The 19,621-nt window shown below is 42.5% G+C and overlaps 1 protein-coding gene across 3 annotated transcripts in view; it reads left to right on the top strand.

Moving 5' to 3' along the window:
* PRICKLE4 (prickle planar cell polarity protein 4) overlaps positions 1 to 19,621 on the top strand; it is a 131,700-nt gene that overhangs the window by 93,431 nt on the left and 18,648 nt on the right. For all 3 annotated transcript variants that reach the window (XM_069756386.1, XM_069756385.1, XM_069756384.1), the window contains exon 4: positions 11,830 to 11,967. In XM_069756386.1, the coding sequence (XP_069612487.1) occupies positions 11,830 to 11,967 (138 nt within the window). The remainder of the gene's footprint in view (positions 1 to 11,829; positions 11,968 to 19,621) is intronic.

A 19,621-nucleotide genomic window follows, 5' to 3' on the forward strand; every position in this document is an offset into this window, starting at 1 on the left:
CAGCAACGGCGCCAGGAGCAGGTGAGTATAACTCAGTGCGCGATATTCACCTGCTCTGCGTCTTCCGCGTCCTCTGCAGTCGCGCTCTGGTCAGAGGGCGCGGTGATGCGATTAGTGCGTACTGCCCTCTGCCTGGACGTCAGTGCAGAGGACGGGAAGACACAGCAGCGGTCGGCGGTGGAACGCGGAGCAGGTGAATATAGCAAGTACCCAGGGCCTGAGAGGTGAGTATGTGATTTTTTTTTTATTTATTTTTTTTTTTTATTGCAGCAACAGCATATGGGGCAAATATCTGTATGGAGCATCTTATGTGGCCATGTGCAGCATTATATGGGGCAATTATCTGTATGGAGCATCTTATGGGGCCATGTGCAGCGTTATATGGGGCAAATATCTATGGGGCCGTGTGCAGCATTATATGGGGCAATTATCTGTATGGAGCATCTTATGGGGCCATGTGCAGCATTATATGGGGCAAATATCTGTACGGAGCATCTTATGGGGCTGTGTGCAGCATTATATGGGACAAACATCTGTATTGAGCATCTTATGGCGCCATGTGCAGCATTTTATGGGGCAAATATCTGTATGGAGCATCTTATGGGGCCATGTGCAGCATTACATGGGGCATTTATCTGTATGGAGCATCTTATGGGGCCATATGCAGCATTATATGGGACAATTATCTGTATGGAGCATCTTATGGGGCCATGTGCAGCATTATATGGGGCAAATATCTGTATGGAGCATCTTGGGGGGCCATGTGCAGCATTATATGGGGCAATTATCTGTATGGAGCATCTTATGGGGCCATGTGCAGCATTATATGGGGCAATTATCTGTATGGAGCATCTTATGGGGCCATGTGCAGCGTTATATGAGGCAAATATCTATGGGGCCGTGTGCAGCATTATATGGGACAATTATCTGTATGGAGCATCTTATGGGGCCATGTGCAGCATTATATGGGGCAAATATCTGTATGGAGCATCTTATGGGGCCATGTGTAGCATTATATGGGGCAAATATCTGTATGGAGCATCTTATGTGGCCATGTGCAGCATTATATGGGGCAAATATCTGTATGGAGCATCTTATGTGGCCATGTGCAGCATTATATGGGACAAATATCTGTATGGAGCATCTTATGGGGCCATGTGCAGCATTATATGGGGCAAATATCTCTATGGAGCATCTTATGGGGCCATAATCCACATTTGTGGAGCATTATACGGGGCAGGGCCGCGCTTAGTAACCCGATGTTTACCCTGGTTACCATTGTAAATGTAAAAAAAAAAAAACACTACATACTTACATTCCGGTGTCTGTCGTGTCCCCCGGCCTCAGCTTCCCTGCACTGTGTAAGCGCCGGCCATAAAGCAGAGCGGTGACGTCACCGCTGTGCTCTGCTTTACGGCCGGCGCTGACACAGTGCAGGGAAGCTGACACCGGGGGACGCGACAGACACCGGAATGTAAGTATGTAGTGTTTTTTTTTTTTTTTTTACATTTACAGTGGTAACCAGGGTAAACATCGGGTTACTAAGCGCGGCCCTGCACTTAGTAACCCGATGTTTACCCTGGTTACAAGTGAACACATCGCTAGATCGGCGTCACACACGCCGATTCAGCGATGTCAGCGGGTGATCCAGCAACGAAATAAAGTTCCACACTTTCAGCTCCGACCAGTGATGTCACAGCAGGATCCTGATCGCTGCTGCATGTCAAACATAACGATATCGCTATCCAGGAGGCTGCAACGTCACGGATCGCTATGGTTATCGTTCTAAAGTTGCTCAGTGTGACGGTACCTTAAGAGGAAGGAGTTTAGATGTTTGTGCCTGGTGTATTACTGTGAGGAGGGTGGGGCTTATATAGGGGAGGCAACTCTGGCTCTCCCTCTTTCTCTCACAGGATGGACAGGAGGAAACATTACCCGCCCTGTTTATAATCTCAGTCCTAAAACTTTTTAATTATTGCTTGTATAATAAATGCTTTATTGTATTTTTGATTTTGTCATTGTATATCTTGTACCAGGTTCAATTGTATATTGGCTATAAAGAGTTATTATTTGCGGTAACCTTCTAAGCCCAAGGGAAGGGCAATCCTTCAGCCATGGTTCCCTAGAAGTTTCCTCCACGGGGTTTCCCCTCTCCTGAGCGCTGTAGGATGACTTTGTGAGTCGGAGGTTTGCCAAGTTTAGTCCCATTAAAGCTTTTGCAGGCACTTCTAGTTTTTAAGTTTACAAAAATGATTTAATTGTAAAAAAAAAGTGTCAAATGAGACTTGGAATTTATAACCTGTCACGGCTTTGCGGTTTAGGAGTCAGGTGGAAGTTGCAGACAAGTTAAGATGGACTCATTTTAACTAATAGAGGATGTAAAACCTCATGGTGGTGAGCAGTGGCTAGCCTCAAGGACGTTGTAATGGTAATATCAATCAGGGGTGGGCACAGTGGTTAAGCACAGGAGTGAGGATAATAGGGTCATTGGTGCCCTGAAAGTTTACTGGCTCTGCTTGAATGGCAAGCCAGTGTGTGCCGCCCCTTTATGGCTGTCTGTCTTGGTGCTGTATGTCAGACAGCTGGGGATATCGCAGTACTTGTGAATCCCAATGTACTAGCACTCCACCTGACTCCTACTGTGATTATTTAATCCAAAATAATGTGTTTTGTGTATTTATTTTAGTACCTAGGTTTACAGTAGTTATGGTGGTTTTAGGATGGAGTGGGGTCCATCCCATATCCAAAAGTCATGACTTCCAGCTACAGTTTTTTTTCTTTTGGAGCAGGCTGATTAGTCTGGTTACATAGCCCTCTTTCAGCAACCATTTTATGATCAGAAGTGCAGGTCAGTTTGAGGAAAACTAACGGTGACCAACCCCTTTCAAACTGACTTATCTAGGTTTACTTTGTCTAGAGAATAGGTATGATTTCGCTGTCGAAGGAAGTGCTCAGAACAGTTTGAGCTAATGTAAACATAATAGCATTTCTGCATAACTTTTACCGTACTTCTCTGTACTAGGACCTGCAGCACGGTGTGGGTGCTTTGACTTTATGATAGGCAGGCAAGGAGAAACTAGTAGTAAAAACTACTAAGGGGCCACAAATAACAGCACTTATACAGATTTGTGTTATTAACATAGTAATAAGGATGTATATGGATTCTGTTGTACAGATTATAAACCATTTCTCATGTAATTGTTTGATAGAAACCCTGTTCAAACTATATTAGATTATTTTTATCAACCATTGTCTGTCTGACTGACTTTTGGAAAATCTCAGAAGCCCTATACTCATAGAAGAGCAGTGAGTGGCGACTGCTCTATTCAAACTCCACTGTGGTGCCGTTCCGTAGCCCAAGGACATGGGATTCCAGTTTTAGCCATTGATATAAAGCCTTAAGTGATCAGCCATTAGATAGGTGAGAAATGTTTTGTGGTACAACCAGCTTACCGTAACTTTTTCCCAACATGTGTCTAGTGTAGGTGTATGGAATAAGCTCAGGAGCTGAGCCTGCTCCATTCACTGCAAGTGTCTGTTGTTTTTATGCAGCCAGCACCTGCCGCTAACACCAGCGATCAGAGCACACTAGTGCTTAACCTTTTAGTTTAACCCCTTCAAGACAGAGCCCTTTTTCGTTTTTGCGCTTCGGTTTTTCTCTCCCCTTCTTCCCAGAGCCGTTACTTTTTTTTTCCCATCAATATGGCCATGTGAGGGCTTGTTTTGCGGGACAATTTTGCACTTTTGAACAACACTGTTGGTTTTACCATATCGTGTACTCAAAAACGGGAAAAAAATTCCAAGTCCAATTGCAAAAAAGTGCTATTCCACAACTGTTTTTTTGGATTTTTATTTTTTTCACTATGATCACCAAATGCTAAAACTGACCTGCCATTATGATTCTCCAGGTCATTATGGATTCATAGACACCAATCATGTCTAGGTTCTTTTTTTTTATTTAAGTGGTGAAAAAAATCCAAAGTTTGTTTAAAAAAAAAATGTGTCATTTTCTGAGACCCGTAGCATCTCCATTTTTCGTGATCTTGGGTTGGGTGAGGGCTTATTTTTTTGCGTCCCGAGCTGACATTTTTAATGATGCCATATTGGTGTGGATGCGATCTTTTGATCGCCCGTTTATTGCATTTTAATGCAATGTTGCGGAGACCAAAAAAAACCCAGTAATTTTGGCTATTTTTATTTTTTCTCATTACGCCGTTTAGTGATCAGGTTAATACTGTGCACACATTGAGTATTTGGTTGCAGAAATTTCTGCTTCTCTTGGCAAGAAAGACGCGTGTTTTTTTGCACAGCAAAGAATGCTTTTTTGAGCTAAATAAAGATATTAAAAAAAAAAAATTGTGATGTCATTTATTGGTTCAACACCACCTTTTGACATGTTGATGCAGTGGCATCAGAATAATGTGATTAGGGCAATGTGTCAGCAGCTCTCATTGACTCCTAGCTCTAGGATTCTAATGGAAAGGTATCAGCCCCACACCCTCATTACTAGGTTTCTCTATCTCTATCCTCGGGCTCCCACATAATTTTAACAACCATCAGAGGGAAAGCAGACTACTGGGTGCAGATGTTTATAGGTTGGGAAGGGGTTAATACCCATGGAGCTTTCCAGGCTTTAATATCAGCTCACAGCTGTATACTTAGCCTTTACTGGCTATTAAAATGGGGGACCCACCCAATAAAATGATGGGGGGTACCCCTATAATTAATAACCAGCAAAGGCTATGCAAACACCTGTGGGCTAATATTAATAGCCCAGGAAGGGGCCATGGATATTTGCCCCTCCCAGACTAAAATCATTAGCTGTCAGCCGCCCCCAAAAAGGCACATCTCTAAGATACACCAGTTCTGGTGCTTAGCCTTGCTCTTCCTGCTTGCCCTGTAGCGGTGGCAAATGGGGTTCCTATTCGTGAGGTTGATGTTACCTTTGTATTGTCAGGTGACATCAAGCCCACATTTTAGTAATGGAGAGGTGTCTAGAAGACACCTATCCATTAGTAACCTCATAGTGATATTGTATTAAACAGACACCCAGAATAAAGTCATTTTTTTTAAATAATGACACTCCTTTTAATAATCTTACTTAAACCATACTTAGGCCAGGTTCATATTTGCATACGGGGGCTTTGTGGAGGGCTGCTTATGGCCTTTTTTAAGCCCCGCCTACTTCCGCATGCGTCCTGCGTACCTATCTTTAACATTGGTTATGCAGGACATGCAGATGTATGCGGATGCATCGTTTTGACGCGCCCGCCGTCTGCACAAAACGCAACTTGTTGTGTTCCCATGCGGTCGCGTCAAAACACATCCGTATGTCCTGCATGCCCGATGTTAAAGATGGGTACGCAGGACACATGCAGAAGTATGCGGGGCTTAATGGAGGACGAACGCGGCCCTCCACAAAGCCCCCAAATGCTTATGTGAACTTAGCCTTACCAAAAGCCTAATCCATCAAAGCCAAAGTCTCCTGCAGCAAAAATAAAATAAACCACAAATATTCCTCACCTGACCACCGAGAAGGTAATCCATAACATCCCACGACGATCCTGATCACTTTGAGAGTAATCACATAATTGATGTGACTGCTCTGAAAGACAGCCAGCGATACACTGACAGGAAATAATTGCTCCCCCAGTGTATCACTGAGCTGCCGTGAGAGTTCATCGGAGTTCATCAGCTGATCAGATCTGGTGATCTCCCTTATGGCATCACTGCTGCGTTGGAAAGTTCTCACGCAGCGGTGTTGTAAGTGAGAGCACCGCAGCTGACTAATTCCGGTGAACTCTCACGGCAGCTCAGTGATACACTGACAGGAGGTAATCGCTGCCGCAGTGTATCGCTGGGTAGAGCGGTCACATCTCCCGCTCCCGTGGGACAGCCGGATTACCCGGACTATGGCGGACAGGTGAGTATATGTTGGTTTATTTTGCATTACTTCTAGGAGACAAGGGGATTGGGGATTTGGTGTTAGGTGAGTATTATGGTGTTTGTTTGTATTTTAATATGTATGTAATTTTACTTTTTATATTTTTTTTTGTAACTGAGCACAGATGCTGGCAGATGAGACTACGTCTCCCTTCAGCGGCACCTGCTGTCACTGTTATCAGTGACAGCAGACGTAGCCCGATGGGAGCAGTAATCTCATCACCCCAGGTTACAGTCACAGCTGGGGCGCAGTGCTCTTGACCGACTGTCTTACCGGCGGTAGCGTTACCACCAATAAGATCTACTGCTTCGGTGTTTCCCATGCTGTTACACAGATGACAGCATGGGAAACACTATTGAAAGGGGGTAAAACACAAAACAAAAACTCATCAAACATTTTTATGCCTGCGTATTTGCTGCGGATTTGAGTGACTCAATTGAATGGGTACAGAAACGCAAAACGAATTGACATGGTGCAGAAAAAAAACGCACTGCAAATACGCAATGAAATTTACTGTGTGCACAACACTTCAGGATTGTCATTGAATTACCTTGCATAAGGATTCCATTGCCGTTTTGGACCATTTCCGTGCAGGAAAAACGCTGCAAAAAAAGCATCAAAACTGCATCACGTACACAGCCTAATTTTTTTATATTGATAGATCGGGCAATTCTGAACGTGCCGATACCAAATATCTGTATGTTTGATTTTTGTTTTGTTTTTAATATTTTTAAAAACTTTTTTTTTTTTTTACTTTTGGCATGCTGTTGGCGCCTTTCCCGCTCCTCGCGACGCTCCGGTGACCGGTCCATGCATTGCGATCTCGCGAGATGATGACGTAGTGGTCGCGAGACCGCTATGTCATCTCGCGAGACCGCAATACACTCTTGAGACTGGAGCGCACGAGGAGCATCGGTAAACGCTTCCTGGATCCACGGAAGGTGAGTATATAACTTTTTTATTTTAATTCTTTCTTTAACAGGGATATGATGCCCACATTGCTATGTACTACGCGCGCTGGGCAATGTACTACGCGCGCTGGGCAATGTACTATGCGCGCTGGGCAACTTACTACGTGGCTGGGCAATATACTATGTGGGCTGTGCAATACTACGTGGACATGCATATTCTAGAATACCCGATGCGTTCGAATCGGGCCACCATCTAGAATTATTCATTTTTTTTCTGCCTATAGTCATGTGAGGGCTTGTTTTATTGTTTTCTGGAATAAGTTATAGATTTTGCGCACCTCAAAATGCAATTAATAAAAAGTAGCAATTCACCTTTAAAAGAAACCTGAAACCCTACCTCTTCTGCCAAGCCTACAACTTGAAGTAACCCTTGTTCCACTATACTGTGCATGACCACCTCTAACCTCACCTACTCTATCTTCAACCATCACTTGTAGACTGTGAGCCCTCATGAGCAGGGTCCTCTCCTCCTATGGCCGGGATCACACACACCGAGATACGGCCGAGTCTCGCAAGTTAAATCCAAGCTCTGGCACTGGCACTACAGAGTGGAGCGTGCGGCAGCATAGCAATACATGGAGCCGCACGCTCCGCTCCAGAGTGCCGGTGCCAGAACTTGTTTTTAATCTGCGTGACTCGGCTGTATCTCGCTGTAGTGTGACTCCGGCCTATAACTGTCAGTGACTTGTTTTGTACAAGATTATTGTACTTGTTTTTTTCTTATGTATACCACTTTTTCACATGTAAAGCACCATGCAATAAATGGTGCCATAATAATCCTGTTAAGATTGCCTGTCAAAGCCAAGGGCTATCTCTGCTACAACAAGCCTGAAACAAAAGAAAGTGTCAGAACTTTTTGCCTGCAAGCAGGCTGATTTTGAAATTAAAAGCCTCAGTGTTGTGCAAGAAATTGGAGCCTGGACATAAAAGAAAAGTAAAAGCTACAACTGACCTTCTGCATAATCTTGTAGCTGAGAGCTCCCTATTCTAACCATCTTGGACATTTGTAGAAATACAGGAATAGCAAAATGTGCTTTTATATAATTTGAGATTTCTTCTGAACCAAGTCGACATTCACATATACACTGTTTGAGAATGGTGGGTTGAAAGCCTTAAAGGCCCCTTCACATTAAGCGACGCTGCAGCGATACCGACAACGATCCGGATCGCTGCAGCGTCGCTGTTTGGTCGCTGGAGAGCTGTCACACAGACCGCTCTCCAGCGACCAACGATGCCGGTAACCAGGGTAAACATCGGGTAACTAAGCGCAGGGCCGCGCTTAGTAACCCGATGTTTACCCTGGTTACCATGCTAAAAGTAAAAAAAACAAACACTAGATACTTACCTACAGCCGTCTGTCCTCCAGCGCTGCGCTCTGCTTCTCTGCTCTCCTCCTGTACTGGCTGGGAGCCGGAAAGCACAGCGGTGACGTCACCGCTCTGCTTTCCAGCTCACAGCCAGTACAGGAGGAGTGCAGAGCACAGCGCTGGAGGACAGACAGCGTTAGGTAAGTATCTAGTGTTTGTTTTTTTTTACTTTTAGCATGGTAACCAGGGTAAACATCGGGTTACTAAGCGCGGCCCTGCGCTTAGTTACCCGATGTTTACCCTGGTTACCAGTGAAGACATCGCTGGATCGGTGTCACACACGCCGATCCAGCGATGTCTGCAGGGAGTCCAGCGACGAAATAAAGTTCTGGACTTTATTCAGCGACCAACGATCTCCCAGCAGGGGCCTGATCGTTGGTCGCTGTCACACATAACGATTTCATTAACGATATCGTTGCTACGTCACAAATAGCAACGATATCGTTAACAATATCGTTATGTGTGAAGGTACCTTAAGTTGCTGCTGTGTGACTGATTTGGGGCTGAGTGAAGAGAAGCTAAAACTACATACGCTTTGATCGAAGATGACTGACTCGTCACTGAATAGGGGTGGCAGCTGTAACACATCAGCCATGCCCGAGGGACCGAAGCACTGTAGAAAAACGTCAAATGAACCTATACCAGGAAGAACAGAGTTCAAAAACAGATAATACGGCTTCTGCCAAAATGGATAAATACTTCAAGCAGTCAAATGCTCTTTAAAAAAACAAACAAACAAAAAACAAACATGGAAGCAGAGTTAGGGTACCGTCACACTATACGATTTACCAACGATCACGACCAGCGATACGACCTGGCCGTGATCGTTGGTAAGTCGTAGTGTGGTCGCTGGAGAGCTGTCACACAGTCAGCTCTCCAGCGACCAACGATGCCGAGGTCCCCGGGTAACCAGGGTAAACATCGGGTTACTAAGCGCAGGACCGCGCTTAGTAACCCGATGTTTACCCTGGTTACCAGCATAAAAAAAACAAACAGTACATACTTACATTCCGGTGTCTGTCCCTTGCCGTCTGCTTCCCGCACTCACTGACTGCCGGCCGTAAAGTGAAAGCACAGCACAGCGGTGATGTCACCGCTGTGCTCTGCTTTCACTTTACGGCCGGCAGTCACAGTGCGGGAAGCAGACGGCAAGGGACCTGACGGACACCGGAATGTAAGTATGTAGTGTTTTGTTTTTTTTTTTACATTTACGCTGGTAACCAGGATAAACATCGGGTTACTAAGCGCGGCCCTGCGCTTAGTAACCCGATGTTTACCCTGGTTACAAGCGAACGCATCGCTAGATCGGTGTCACACACACTGATCCAGCGATGACAGCGGGAGATCCAGCGACGAAAGAATGTTCCAAACGATCTGCTACGACGTACGATTCTCAGCAGGATCCCTGATCGCTGCTGCGTGTCAGACACAGCGATATCGTATGGATATCGCTGGAACGTCACGAATCGTACCGTCGTAGCGATCAAAATGGCACTGTGTGACGGTACCCTTAGGATGGCATAGTTAGTCAAAGGAAATGGAGGGGGCATATTAGAGTAAGGCTATGTGCACACGTTTAGGAATTTTCGCATGTTTTTTTCGCCATAAAACCGCGAAAAAAAGCATACATTAAGCATCCTATTTTTAGAATGCATTCTGCATTTTTTGTGCACATGTTGCGTTTTTTTCCGCGGCAGAATCGCATTCCAGAAAAAAACGCAGCATGTTCAGTAAAGTGCGGAATCGCGGCGATTCTGCACACATGGGAATGCATTGATCCACTTACTTCCCGCATGGGGCTATGCCCACCATGCGGGAAGTAAGCGGATCATGTGTGGTTGGTACCCAGGGTGGAGGAGAGGAGACTCTCCTCCAGACCTTGGGAACCATATAATGGTTAAAAAAAAAAAAAAAGAATTAAAATAAAAAAGTGATATTCTCACCTACCGGCGTCCCTGGCTCCCATTCCCAGGGATGCTTTGTGGCAATAACCTGTGATGACAGGTCTTGCGTGATGCTAAGTCATCCAGGGTCATTGCTGCGAGGCATTACTCGGAATGAAAGCTGCCGGGAGCATCGCGAGGAGCGGGAAGGCTGTTGGGCATGCCGGAAGGTGAGAATATCACGATTTTTTTTTTTTTAATTATTTTTAACATTACATCTTTTTACTATTGATGTTGCATAGGCAGCATCAATAGTAAAAAGTTGGTCACACTTGTCAAACACTTTGACAAGTGTGACCAACCTGTCAATCAGTTTTCCAAAAAGTGTTTTGGAAAACACTAGCATTCTGCAAGCTAATTACGCTTGTAAAACGCTAGTGTTTAGCGGAAAAACGCATGCCAATTCCGCATGCGTTTTACCCGTGGCACAGTTGCCGAATTGCCGCAATTCCGGACGTGTGCACATAGCCTAAGTGATGAGAGAACGTGCTCGGATAAGGTGTTATCAGAGTATGCTTGTGTGCTATGCAGAGTGTCTTTGGCGTGCTCGAAAAACGTTTGAGTCTTCACTCCTGCTTGTCTTGGGGCTGTTCGACAGCCACAACACATGTTGCGGCTATCGAACAGCCCCGAGATATGCAGGCACTCAAACATATTTTTCGTGCACACAGAAGACACTGTTGGCAAGTACAGGTGTATCTCACAAAACTAGAATATCATCAAAAAGTTAATTTTTTTCAGTTCTTCAATACAGAAAAGTTATTTTTGTATATTAGTCATTAAGGAGTGATGTATTTCAAGTGTTTATTTCTGTTAATGTTGATGATTGTGGCTTACAGCCAATGACAACCCAAAAGTCCTTTTCTCAGTAAATTACAATACTTTATAACACCAGCTTGAAAAAAGTATTTTTAAATCCGAACTGTTGGCCTACTGAAATGTATAATATGTTCAGTAAATGCACTCAATGTTTGGTCAGGACTTCTTTTGCATCTATGTGGCGCGGCATGGAGGTGATCAGTCTGTTTCTCTTCTGAGGTGTTATGGAAGCCCAGGTTGCTTTGATAGCAGCCTTCAGTTCGTCTGCATTGTTTGGTCTGGTGTCTCTCATCTTCCTCTTGACAATACACCATAGATTCTCTATTGGGTTAAGGTCAGACAATTTGCTGGCCAATCAAGCACAGTTGTTTTAAACCAGGTATAGGTACTTTTGGCAGTGCGATATAAACCGGCCCGTGGACAAATACCCTTAGTATATTTGTATTTATCTTATAGATACGTTGTTGCATGATCATACAATAAATAATGTATACTTTTTATTTTGGCCTATGGTAGCTTTGGTAAGAGCTAAATGGGCTAACACCAACAGGTTGCAACTATTTCTCAAGGTTGTTTTAGTCCATGACCACGCTGGAATAGAATATCTTACCATCAGAACTAATGGCTCTTTTCTCACCAAAGCTAGCTATAGATGACCAGCTAAGATTTGATTTAATTTTGTAAAAATATGAAAAATATTTTTTTGTGGTTACAGTAGCATCTGAATGTAAAGCTAACCAGTAAATCTGTGAAAATGACCTTTCCCCCACCCTTGTGTATTTCAGGAAATGTTCTGTACGGCTTTGGGAGAGTTTGAAAGGAGGGAATTTCGAAAGTTTAGTGCACATCGGAGAGCTCATTCTATGAGACATGGGGCCATCGTTCACATCACAGCAGACATTTCAGACACTTGTTGCATGCAGGTAAGTGCGTAGAGCACATTTTCTACTTCTTTGCTATGCAATACTATATTGAGTCACTGGTCTGAAAATAGTAATTTATGAAGAACCTATTTTTCTGTGAGACAAATTACGGTAAGTGTGGTCTTGTAGCAATTTAAACAAGCAAAATGGAAAGCATCCTTTGTTGTATATAAGAAGTTACTTTATTTCTTGTCAATTCAGTCTTTTTTTTTAATTCCATAAGACTGTGGTGATTCATGACGTACCATGACTAACGCAGCAGCTGTGGAGGTAACTCCCACTGTTGTGCTCTAGAGCTGCTTTATAGTGGAACACAAGAACGTATGCTCAGCTATAGAATAGTTTCCAAGGTCAGTGCTCCATACAAATGCTGCACATCATTGTTAGTTCATCTGCACAAACAAGTATGACTAATTTTTTTTTTTAAATTTGATAAGGGTGGGTTGGAGGCCAAGTTTACAAAAAAAGTGCAGCATAAACCTATAGTATCATTAGCAGATGGATTTTCACACTTTGCTTAAGTAATATAAAAACATTGATACAAAAAAGACTAGGATTACATCAATAAGAGGTACGCCTTGTCTTTGCCAATTTACAAGCGTAGTCTATATGTGTAATGAGGTTTGCAATTCATGTATTCAGTGTTTGCATATATTTCGGCACACAGTGTGCTGCTCCACTATGTTGTATGTATGTGTATGTATGTGTGTGTGTGTATATATATATATATATATATATATATATATATATATATATATATATATATATATATATATATATATATATATATATATATATATATATATATATATATATATATATATATCTCTTCTTATGTGCCTGTTCACATTTACTTCATTCTGTTCAGAGGTGCTGGTCAGATTTGCTTTTTCAAGCATTCATGTGGAGGTTGTGACTGCCTTCATAGTTGCTTGATAAAAGTACTAGGGAGAAAGTGGTGCAAAAAGGGTCTTGTATGATGTACAATTATAGTAACTTAATCAGATTGTACTAACCTAATTTATGATTTAAAAAGCATTTTTAAATCATTGTACAGCTTCTGCAGATCCACTGATTACAAAACCGACAAGTATGAAGTTAAAAATTATTTGTGGATGTCTCCCTTGCTGCTGTCTATGAAAGATGTCAAATCTCAGCGATTTATTCAAACGTGGTTTTTGTTCTATTCAACATTTGGGGAAAAAATTATTAAATTTCAGCTCACCACAGTGACGGCCTTTTTAAGACGCCCCAGCGTGGATGTAGTTCAGTCCAAACTAAGCACAGCTGTTTCCAAACAAGAAGAGTTTTTCCAGCGAGTGTTGGAGGAACAGTAGTAGATGTTTTTGCAAAATCACCCCCCAGAACTCCGCGATTCGGTGGATGCCTTTATCAACTTCACTAAGTCCAAAGTTTCTAAACACTGTTCTATGTTTGCCATGGCCCACTTTGCTATTTGTGTCCCATGATAATGCGTAAGTCTTGTTTCAGCATCTTATGGTTTTCCACTTTAACTTGAAAGTAGAATAGATCAACGTCCTCCTCCTTGGCATCTTTTGTTGGGGAGTAGACTTGTAGAACTGTGGTATGGATTGGTGTTCCTTGTAGTCTCACTAAGATGACCTTGCGGCTTTGGTCCTGACGCACTATGAGCATTGCTCTTACTCGGTCAACCATCGGACATTCCCGAGTAGCTTGACTACCTTCAAACCTAGGCACATATTCCTGAACTATATTGAATTATTTTAGTTGTACACTCCAAAGTTTTGATTTTTTTTTTTTTTAGCATAATATGGACATAGATTGCCAGGAATTTCCTTCCGCGCAACTATGTGGCAACTATGTGGCACCCGTAAAGGAGCCACACTGAATTAGCTTTGTCCATACAAACTGACTCATCATTCAACGTCATCCTGCTGCCGATGAGGTTGCTAGGCCGTAACCCAAGTCTCGTGCCTCAGTTAAAACCTGTCTGCCTGGGATGTCCCTGATGGCAAAATACAGTGCCGATGGCATAGCTTTTAACATTACTGATGCACCCAAACACATAATACACACAACAAATAAAAATACAAACATCAAATCCACAATAGACATCAAGTACACAATAACCCATGAGATATACACAATCTAGACTGGAAATATACACCATATAGGCACCAAATACAGATATCAAATACATAATACATATTAACACCTCAAATATACAGTATTGACAAAATTGTACAGTACTAAAACAATACCAATATACAGAGTCCAAATAATACCAACATATAGTGCTAAAATATGTACCAAAAAGTAATCAGCCAAATGCCAAAATACAGTGCTCTAAAAATGCAAAACAAATACTAACATACAGTGCCCAAATATGAACAAAGAAATACCATCCAATTGGCGCCAATATACAGTGCTCAAAACAATGACAAAATCAGATTCCCAAAGTCAGAACAAAAGCACTAAATAAGGCTAATAGAAAATACAGAACAGAAATAGCAACATGTATGTCATGAAAACCTTTTACTTTGTCATGAACTTGCAGCTCTCTGGCACCCCAGCCACCCTCAGGTCAGTCAGGGTACTGCACCTAGGATAAGTGCGGTAGTCAACGGAGAGGCTGCCCCTTCACATATTGGTTATCGGAGCACTCTGCAGTGAGGGGGGTGTGTGTGTGTGTGTGTGTGTATATCTATATCTCCCCAGGCCGGGAGTACATGTATAAACCTCTGGTCGATCACTGCCAGGATCCCCCAATAACACTAGAACTCCGTGCTGCCACCAGTTCCTCTTTAGATATAAGCCACACCGGTACCAAGCCTATATCGGGTCAGAAACCAACCCCGAGTAACGTGAATTTGCGCAGCGTATGTGTCGGTTCAATCATAAAGCCAAAAGAACGAAGCTAGCAAATTTGTTTACTCCAGAAAAAATCAGCAGTGTTTACAAAAATGACGAAAGATATTACAAAAGAGACAAATACAAATATGTACAAACCGTTATAAAAGAAAAGTGATAAAGGTACGAACTTACTAAATCTCAGTCACAGGTATGACATGTCAATAAAGGGGAGGGGAGTTTTCAGAGAAATGATTCAGCACCCCAGCATGATTTCTTCAGCTGTCTCTCCGGCTCTCTGAATAAACTACCAAAATGGACGTTCATGTTTTATGGTTCAGCCATAAACTTATGGACGCCCACTTTGGCTGATCTCACATGTGAGCTGTTTCCTGGGAGATGCACCTATTTTGGAAAGTTATCAAAAACTACTTTTTTCCATATCTTTGGCCTGGAAGCTCGCGGGCCAACGATATTGACATTATTTTTACCCCTGTGATTTTACCATTCTTTAGAGTCCAAACGCTGTATGTCTGTGATTTACTGGTGGGTAAAAATTAATTTCCCAGGTTTCCGATGGCCCTAAATGCCGCACAATGCTGCCATGCGTAGCCCTAATTGCCCAGATCCTGGAAATCTAATTTTCATGTTTCTAGGGTTAATGTGTTTCGATGAATTCTACTTTGAGTATTCTGCCTAGCAGACAAAGGGATTCTTGGTGGGAACACATTCCGCTCTCTGCGAGCTGGCCAGCAATTAAACTGATCATTTGTTGGGAGGGGGAGTGGAAATTCAGAGGTGGGAAGGAGCTGCAAGAAGGATTTTGGCTTTACAGAAATCATTGGGGGAGGGGTAGCAGGCAACTCTGGCTGTGTAACCCGTGCAATGGAAAATAATTAATATTTTCCTGATCTAAATAATAGCAACATGTAGTACTAGCTCAAAATATGTACCAAAAAAATCCCAGCCAACTAATGCTAACATACAGTACCAAATAATAATAATATTCAGTGGCCAAATATTGCCAACCAAATACCAATATACAGTGGCCAAATAATACCAAATGGCAACATACCATGCGCAAATAATTCCAAAATATACCAATATATAATGCCTAAATAATACTAACCAAAATCCAGTGTACCGTGTTGAAATATGTGCTGTGCCCGAAGTTTGTAGCAGAACCATTTCTGCTACAGATAGCAGGGCTGTAGCCCTAATATCTATAGCACAAGCGATCAGAAGATCGCAGCTTAGTCTCATTTAGGGTATATGCACATGTAGGTGAAACCCCTGCGGATTTTTCCGCACCTGTTTTGCGAAATCCACAGGTAAAAAGCACTGCGTTTTACCTGCGGATTTACCGCGGATTTTATGCGTTTTTTTGTGCGGATTCCACCTGCAGTTTTACATCTGCGGATTCCTATTGTGGAACAGGTGTAAACTGCTGCGGAATCCGCACAAAGAATTGTGCACTGCGGATTTTGTTTTCCATAGGTTTACATGGTACTGTAAACTCATGAAAACAGCTGCAAATCAACAGAGTCAAATCCGCTGCGGATCCACAGCAAAATCCGCAACGCGTGCACATACCTTTAGAAGTTTAATATTTTTTTAATCGCCCCATTCAAAATAAGACCATGAAAAAAATACACATTTGTTATCACTGCATTCAGAAACACCCGAGTCTTTCAAACTATAAAAATAATTAATCCGATCGGTAAACTATGAAACGAGGGGAAAAAAAAAATCAAAATTGCGGAATTACGTTTTTTTGGGTCGCCGCAACAATGTAATAACAGGCGATCAAAACATCGTATCTACCCCAAAATTGTATCGATCAAAACATCAGCTCAGCGCACAAAAAATAAGCCCTCAACAATATCATGAAAAATGGAAACGCTACGGGTCTCTGAAAATGGGGCTTTTTTTTTTTTTTAAAGAAATTTTGTTGTTGTTTTTTTCACCACTTTAAATATCAAACATGCATATGTTCTTTATCTATGAACTCATAATGACCTGGAAGATCATATTACCAGGTCCGTTTTAGCATTTAGTGAACATGGTAAAAAAAAAACCCTAAAACAATTGTGGGATTGCACTTTTTTGCAATTTTACTGCACTTGGATTTTTTTCCCCACTTTCCAGTACACTATATGGTCAAATCAATGGTGTCCTTCAAAAGTGCAACTCATCCTGCAAAAAACAAGCCCTCACATGGCTTGACGGAAAAATAAAGCTATGGCTCAGGGAAGAAGGTGGCAAAAAAATGAAAACACAAAAAATGGAAAATCCCAAGGTGGTGAACTTAAAATTAATTTTGTTCGTGGAAAAACCTTTTACTATTCATGCTAAAAAAACACCCACACAAGCTCTGGATAATTGAGTTTGTTGTGCTACTGGAGCAGTATGTACTATATTAAATGTACAGAGATCTGTGATAACTGATATCTGAACATTCAGATATTAAAAATTATAGAATCTCAATGTACAGATGTCAAATTTGTACATAGATCACAGTAATCTTTGCAGGTACTGTGCTGTCAGGAACTTCAAGCCATGTCCCTCTGTTAAGACATTATAGAATTATTTCTGCTCTGTTCTTGTCTGCTTTTCCACACCTCTGCTGTCTGGAGAACTACTGTTTGCAGCTCTGAAAAAATGAAGCTAAATATTTCATCAAATGCACATGTAATACAAAATTGTTGTACCATAGGTTTTGGGCTATAAGATTACACTTTTCTACTTAGTAATTTTCAGGGTAAGACTGTACATATTTTGCAGATAGTGCCACTTTCCCCAGCACAAAGCTAGTCAATGCCCCACCATTTCTCAAAGGACATAATTATCTAGAATTAAATAAACACCAGCACTTCCATTAAAAATACTGGGTATGAGTGTATGATGTGAATCCACACTCTCCCAGGTGTCAACGGGCCATATGAGTGATTCTGCTTTCTCAAGTAAAATCAATAGTGTAAAAGTTTACGCTGACTGTGTGCTCCGCGCTCTACATAATGTATCAGGTAATCCACCATGCTATCACTGCTCCATTCATATTACAAGAAAACCTATATAAGAGCAAGTTAACCCCTTAGTGACTAGGCCAAATTTCTTAAATCTGACCAGTGTCACTTTATGTGGTAATAACTCTGGAACACTTCAACATATCCCGTTGGTTTGGAGATAATAATAATAATAATAATAATAATCTTTATTTTTATATAGCGCTAACATATTACGCAGCGCTTTACAGTTTGCACACATTTTCATCGCTGTCCCCATTGGGGCTCACAGTCTAAATTCCCTATCAGTATGTCTTTGGAAATTATTTTTTTGTGACACATTATACTTTGATAGTGGTAAATTTAGATCTACCGTATATACACGAGTATAAGCCGACCCGAGTATAAGCCAACACTCCTAATTTTGCCACAAAAAACTGGGAAAACTTATTTGTTGTGAATTCTGTGGCAGAGCTCCCTCCTGTGGTCGCAAGTGGTACTTCGGCTGATTCTCTCTATGAGCTTCCGTTGGTGGAGGAGAGTGGTACTGCGGCTTCTGAGTTTCCTTCCTCAGGTGATGTGGTGAAGTCGTTAGGTGCTGCTCCATTTAACTCCACCTAGTGCTTTGATCCTGGCCTCCAGTCAATGTTCTAGTATTGGACCTGTTTCCTCCTGGATCGTTTCTGTGGCCAGCTGCTCTGCATAGCTAAGTTCTGCTTTTGTTATTTTGTTTGCTGTTTTCTCTGTCCAGCTTGCTTATTTGTTTTTTCTTGCTTGCTGGAAGCTCTGGGACGCAGAGGGTGTACCTCCGTGCTGTTAGTTCGATACGGAGGGTCTTTTTGCCCCCTTTGCGTGGTTGTTTGTAGGGTTTTGTGTTGACCGCAAAGTTACCTTTCCTATCCTCGCTCTGTTCAGAAAGTCGGGCCTCACTTTGCTAAATCTATTTCATCTCTACGTTTGTCTTTTCATCTTAACTCAGTCATTATATGTGGGGGCTGCCTTTTCCTTTGGGGTATTTCTCTGAGGCAAGGTAGGCTTATTTTCTATCTTCAGGCTAGCTAGTTTCTCAGGCTGTCCTGAGTTGCATAGGGAGCGTTAGGCGCAATCCACGGCTGCCTCTAGTGTGGTTGGTGAGGATTAGGGATTGCGGTCAGCAGAGTTCCCACGTCTCAGAGCTCGTTCTATGTTTTTGGGTTATTGTCAGGTCACTGTATGTGCTCTGACTTCTATGTCCATTGTGGTACTGAATTACCTCATCATAACACTTATTGACTCGAGTATAAGCCTAGGGTGGAAATGCAGCATTTACCGGTGAATTTCAAAAATAAAAATAGATCATTATTTCCCCATAGCTGTGCCATATAGTGCTCTGCACTGTTCATTATTTCCCCATAGCTGTGCCATATAGTGCTCTGCACCGTTCATACTGCCCCATAGCTCTGCCATATAGTGCTCTGCACCGTTCATACTGCCCCATAGCTCTGCCATATAGTGCTCTGCACCGTTCATACTGCCCCATAGCTCTGCCATATAGTGCTCTGCACCGTTCATATTGCCCCATAGCTCTGCCATATAGTGCTCTGCACCGTTCATACTGCCCCATAGCTGTGCCCTATATGCTCTGCACCGTTCATATTTCCCCATAGATGCTCCACATAAATCTGTGCCGCTGCAATAAAAAAAAAAAAGCCATACTCACCTCTCTTGCTTGCAGCTCCCAGCGTCCGGTCCCGGCGTCTCTGCGCACTGACTGATCAGGCAGAGGGCGACGCGCACACTATATGCGTCATCGCGCCCTCTGACCTGAACAGTCAGAG

This window comes from Ranitomeya imitator, chromosome 3 (genome assembly GCF_032444005.1).
Source record: "Ranitomeya imitator isolate aRanImi1 chromosome 3, aRanImi1.pri, whole genome shotgun sequence".
Classification (NCBI taxonomy): Eukaryota; Metazoa; Chordata; class Amphibia; order Anura; family Dendrobatidae; genus Ranitomeya; species Ranitomeya imitator.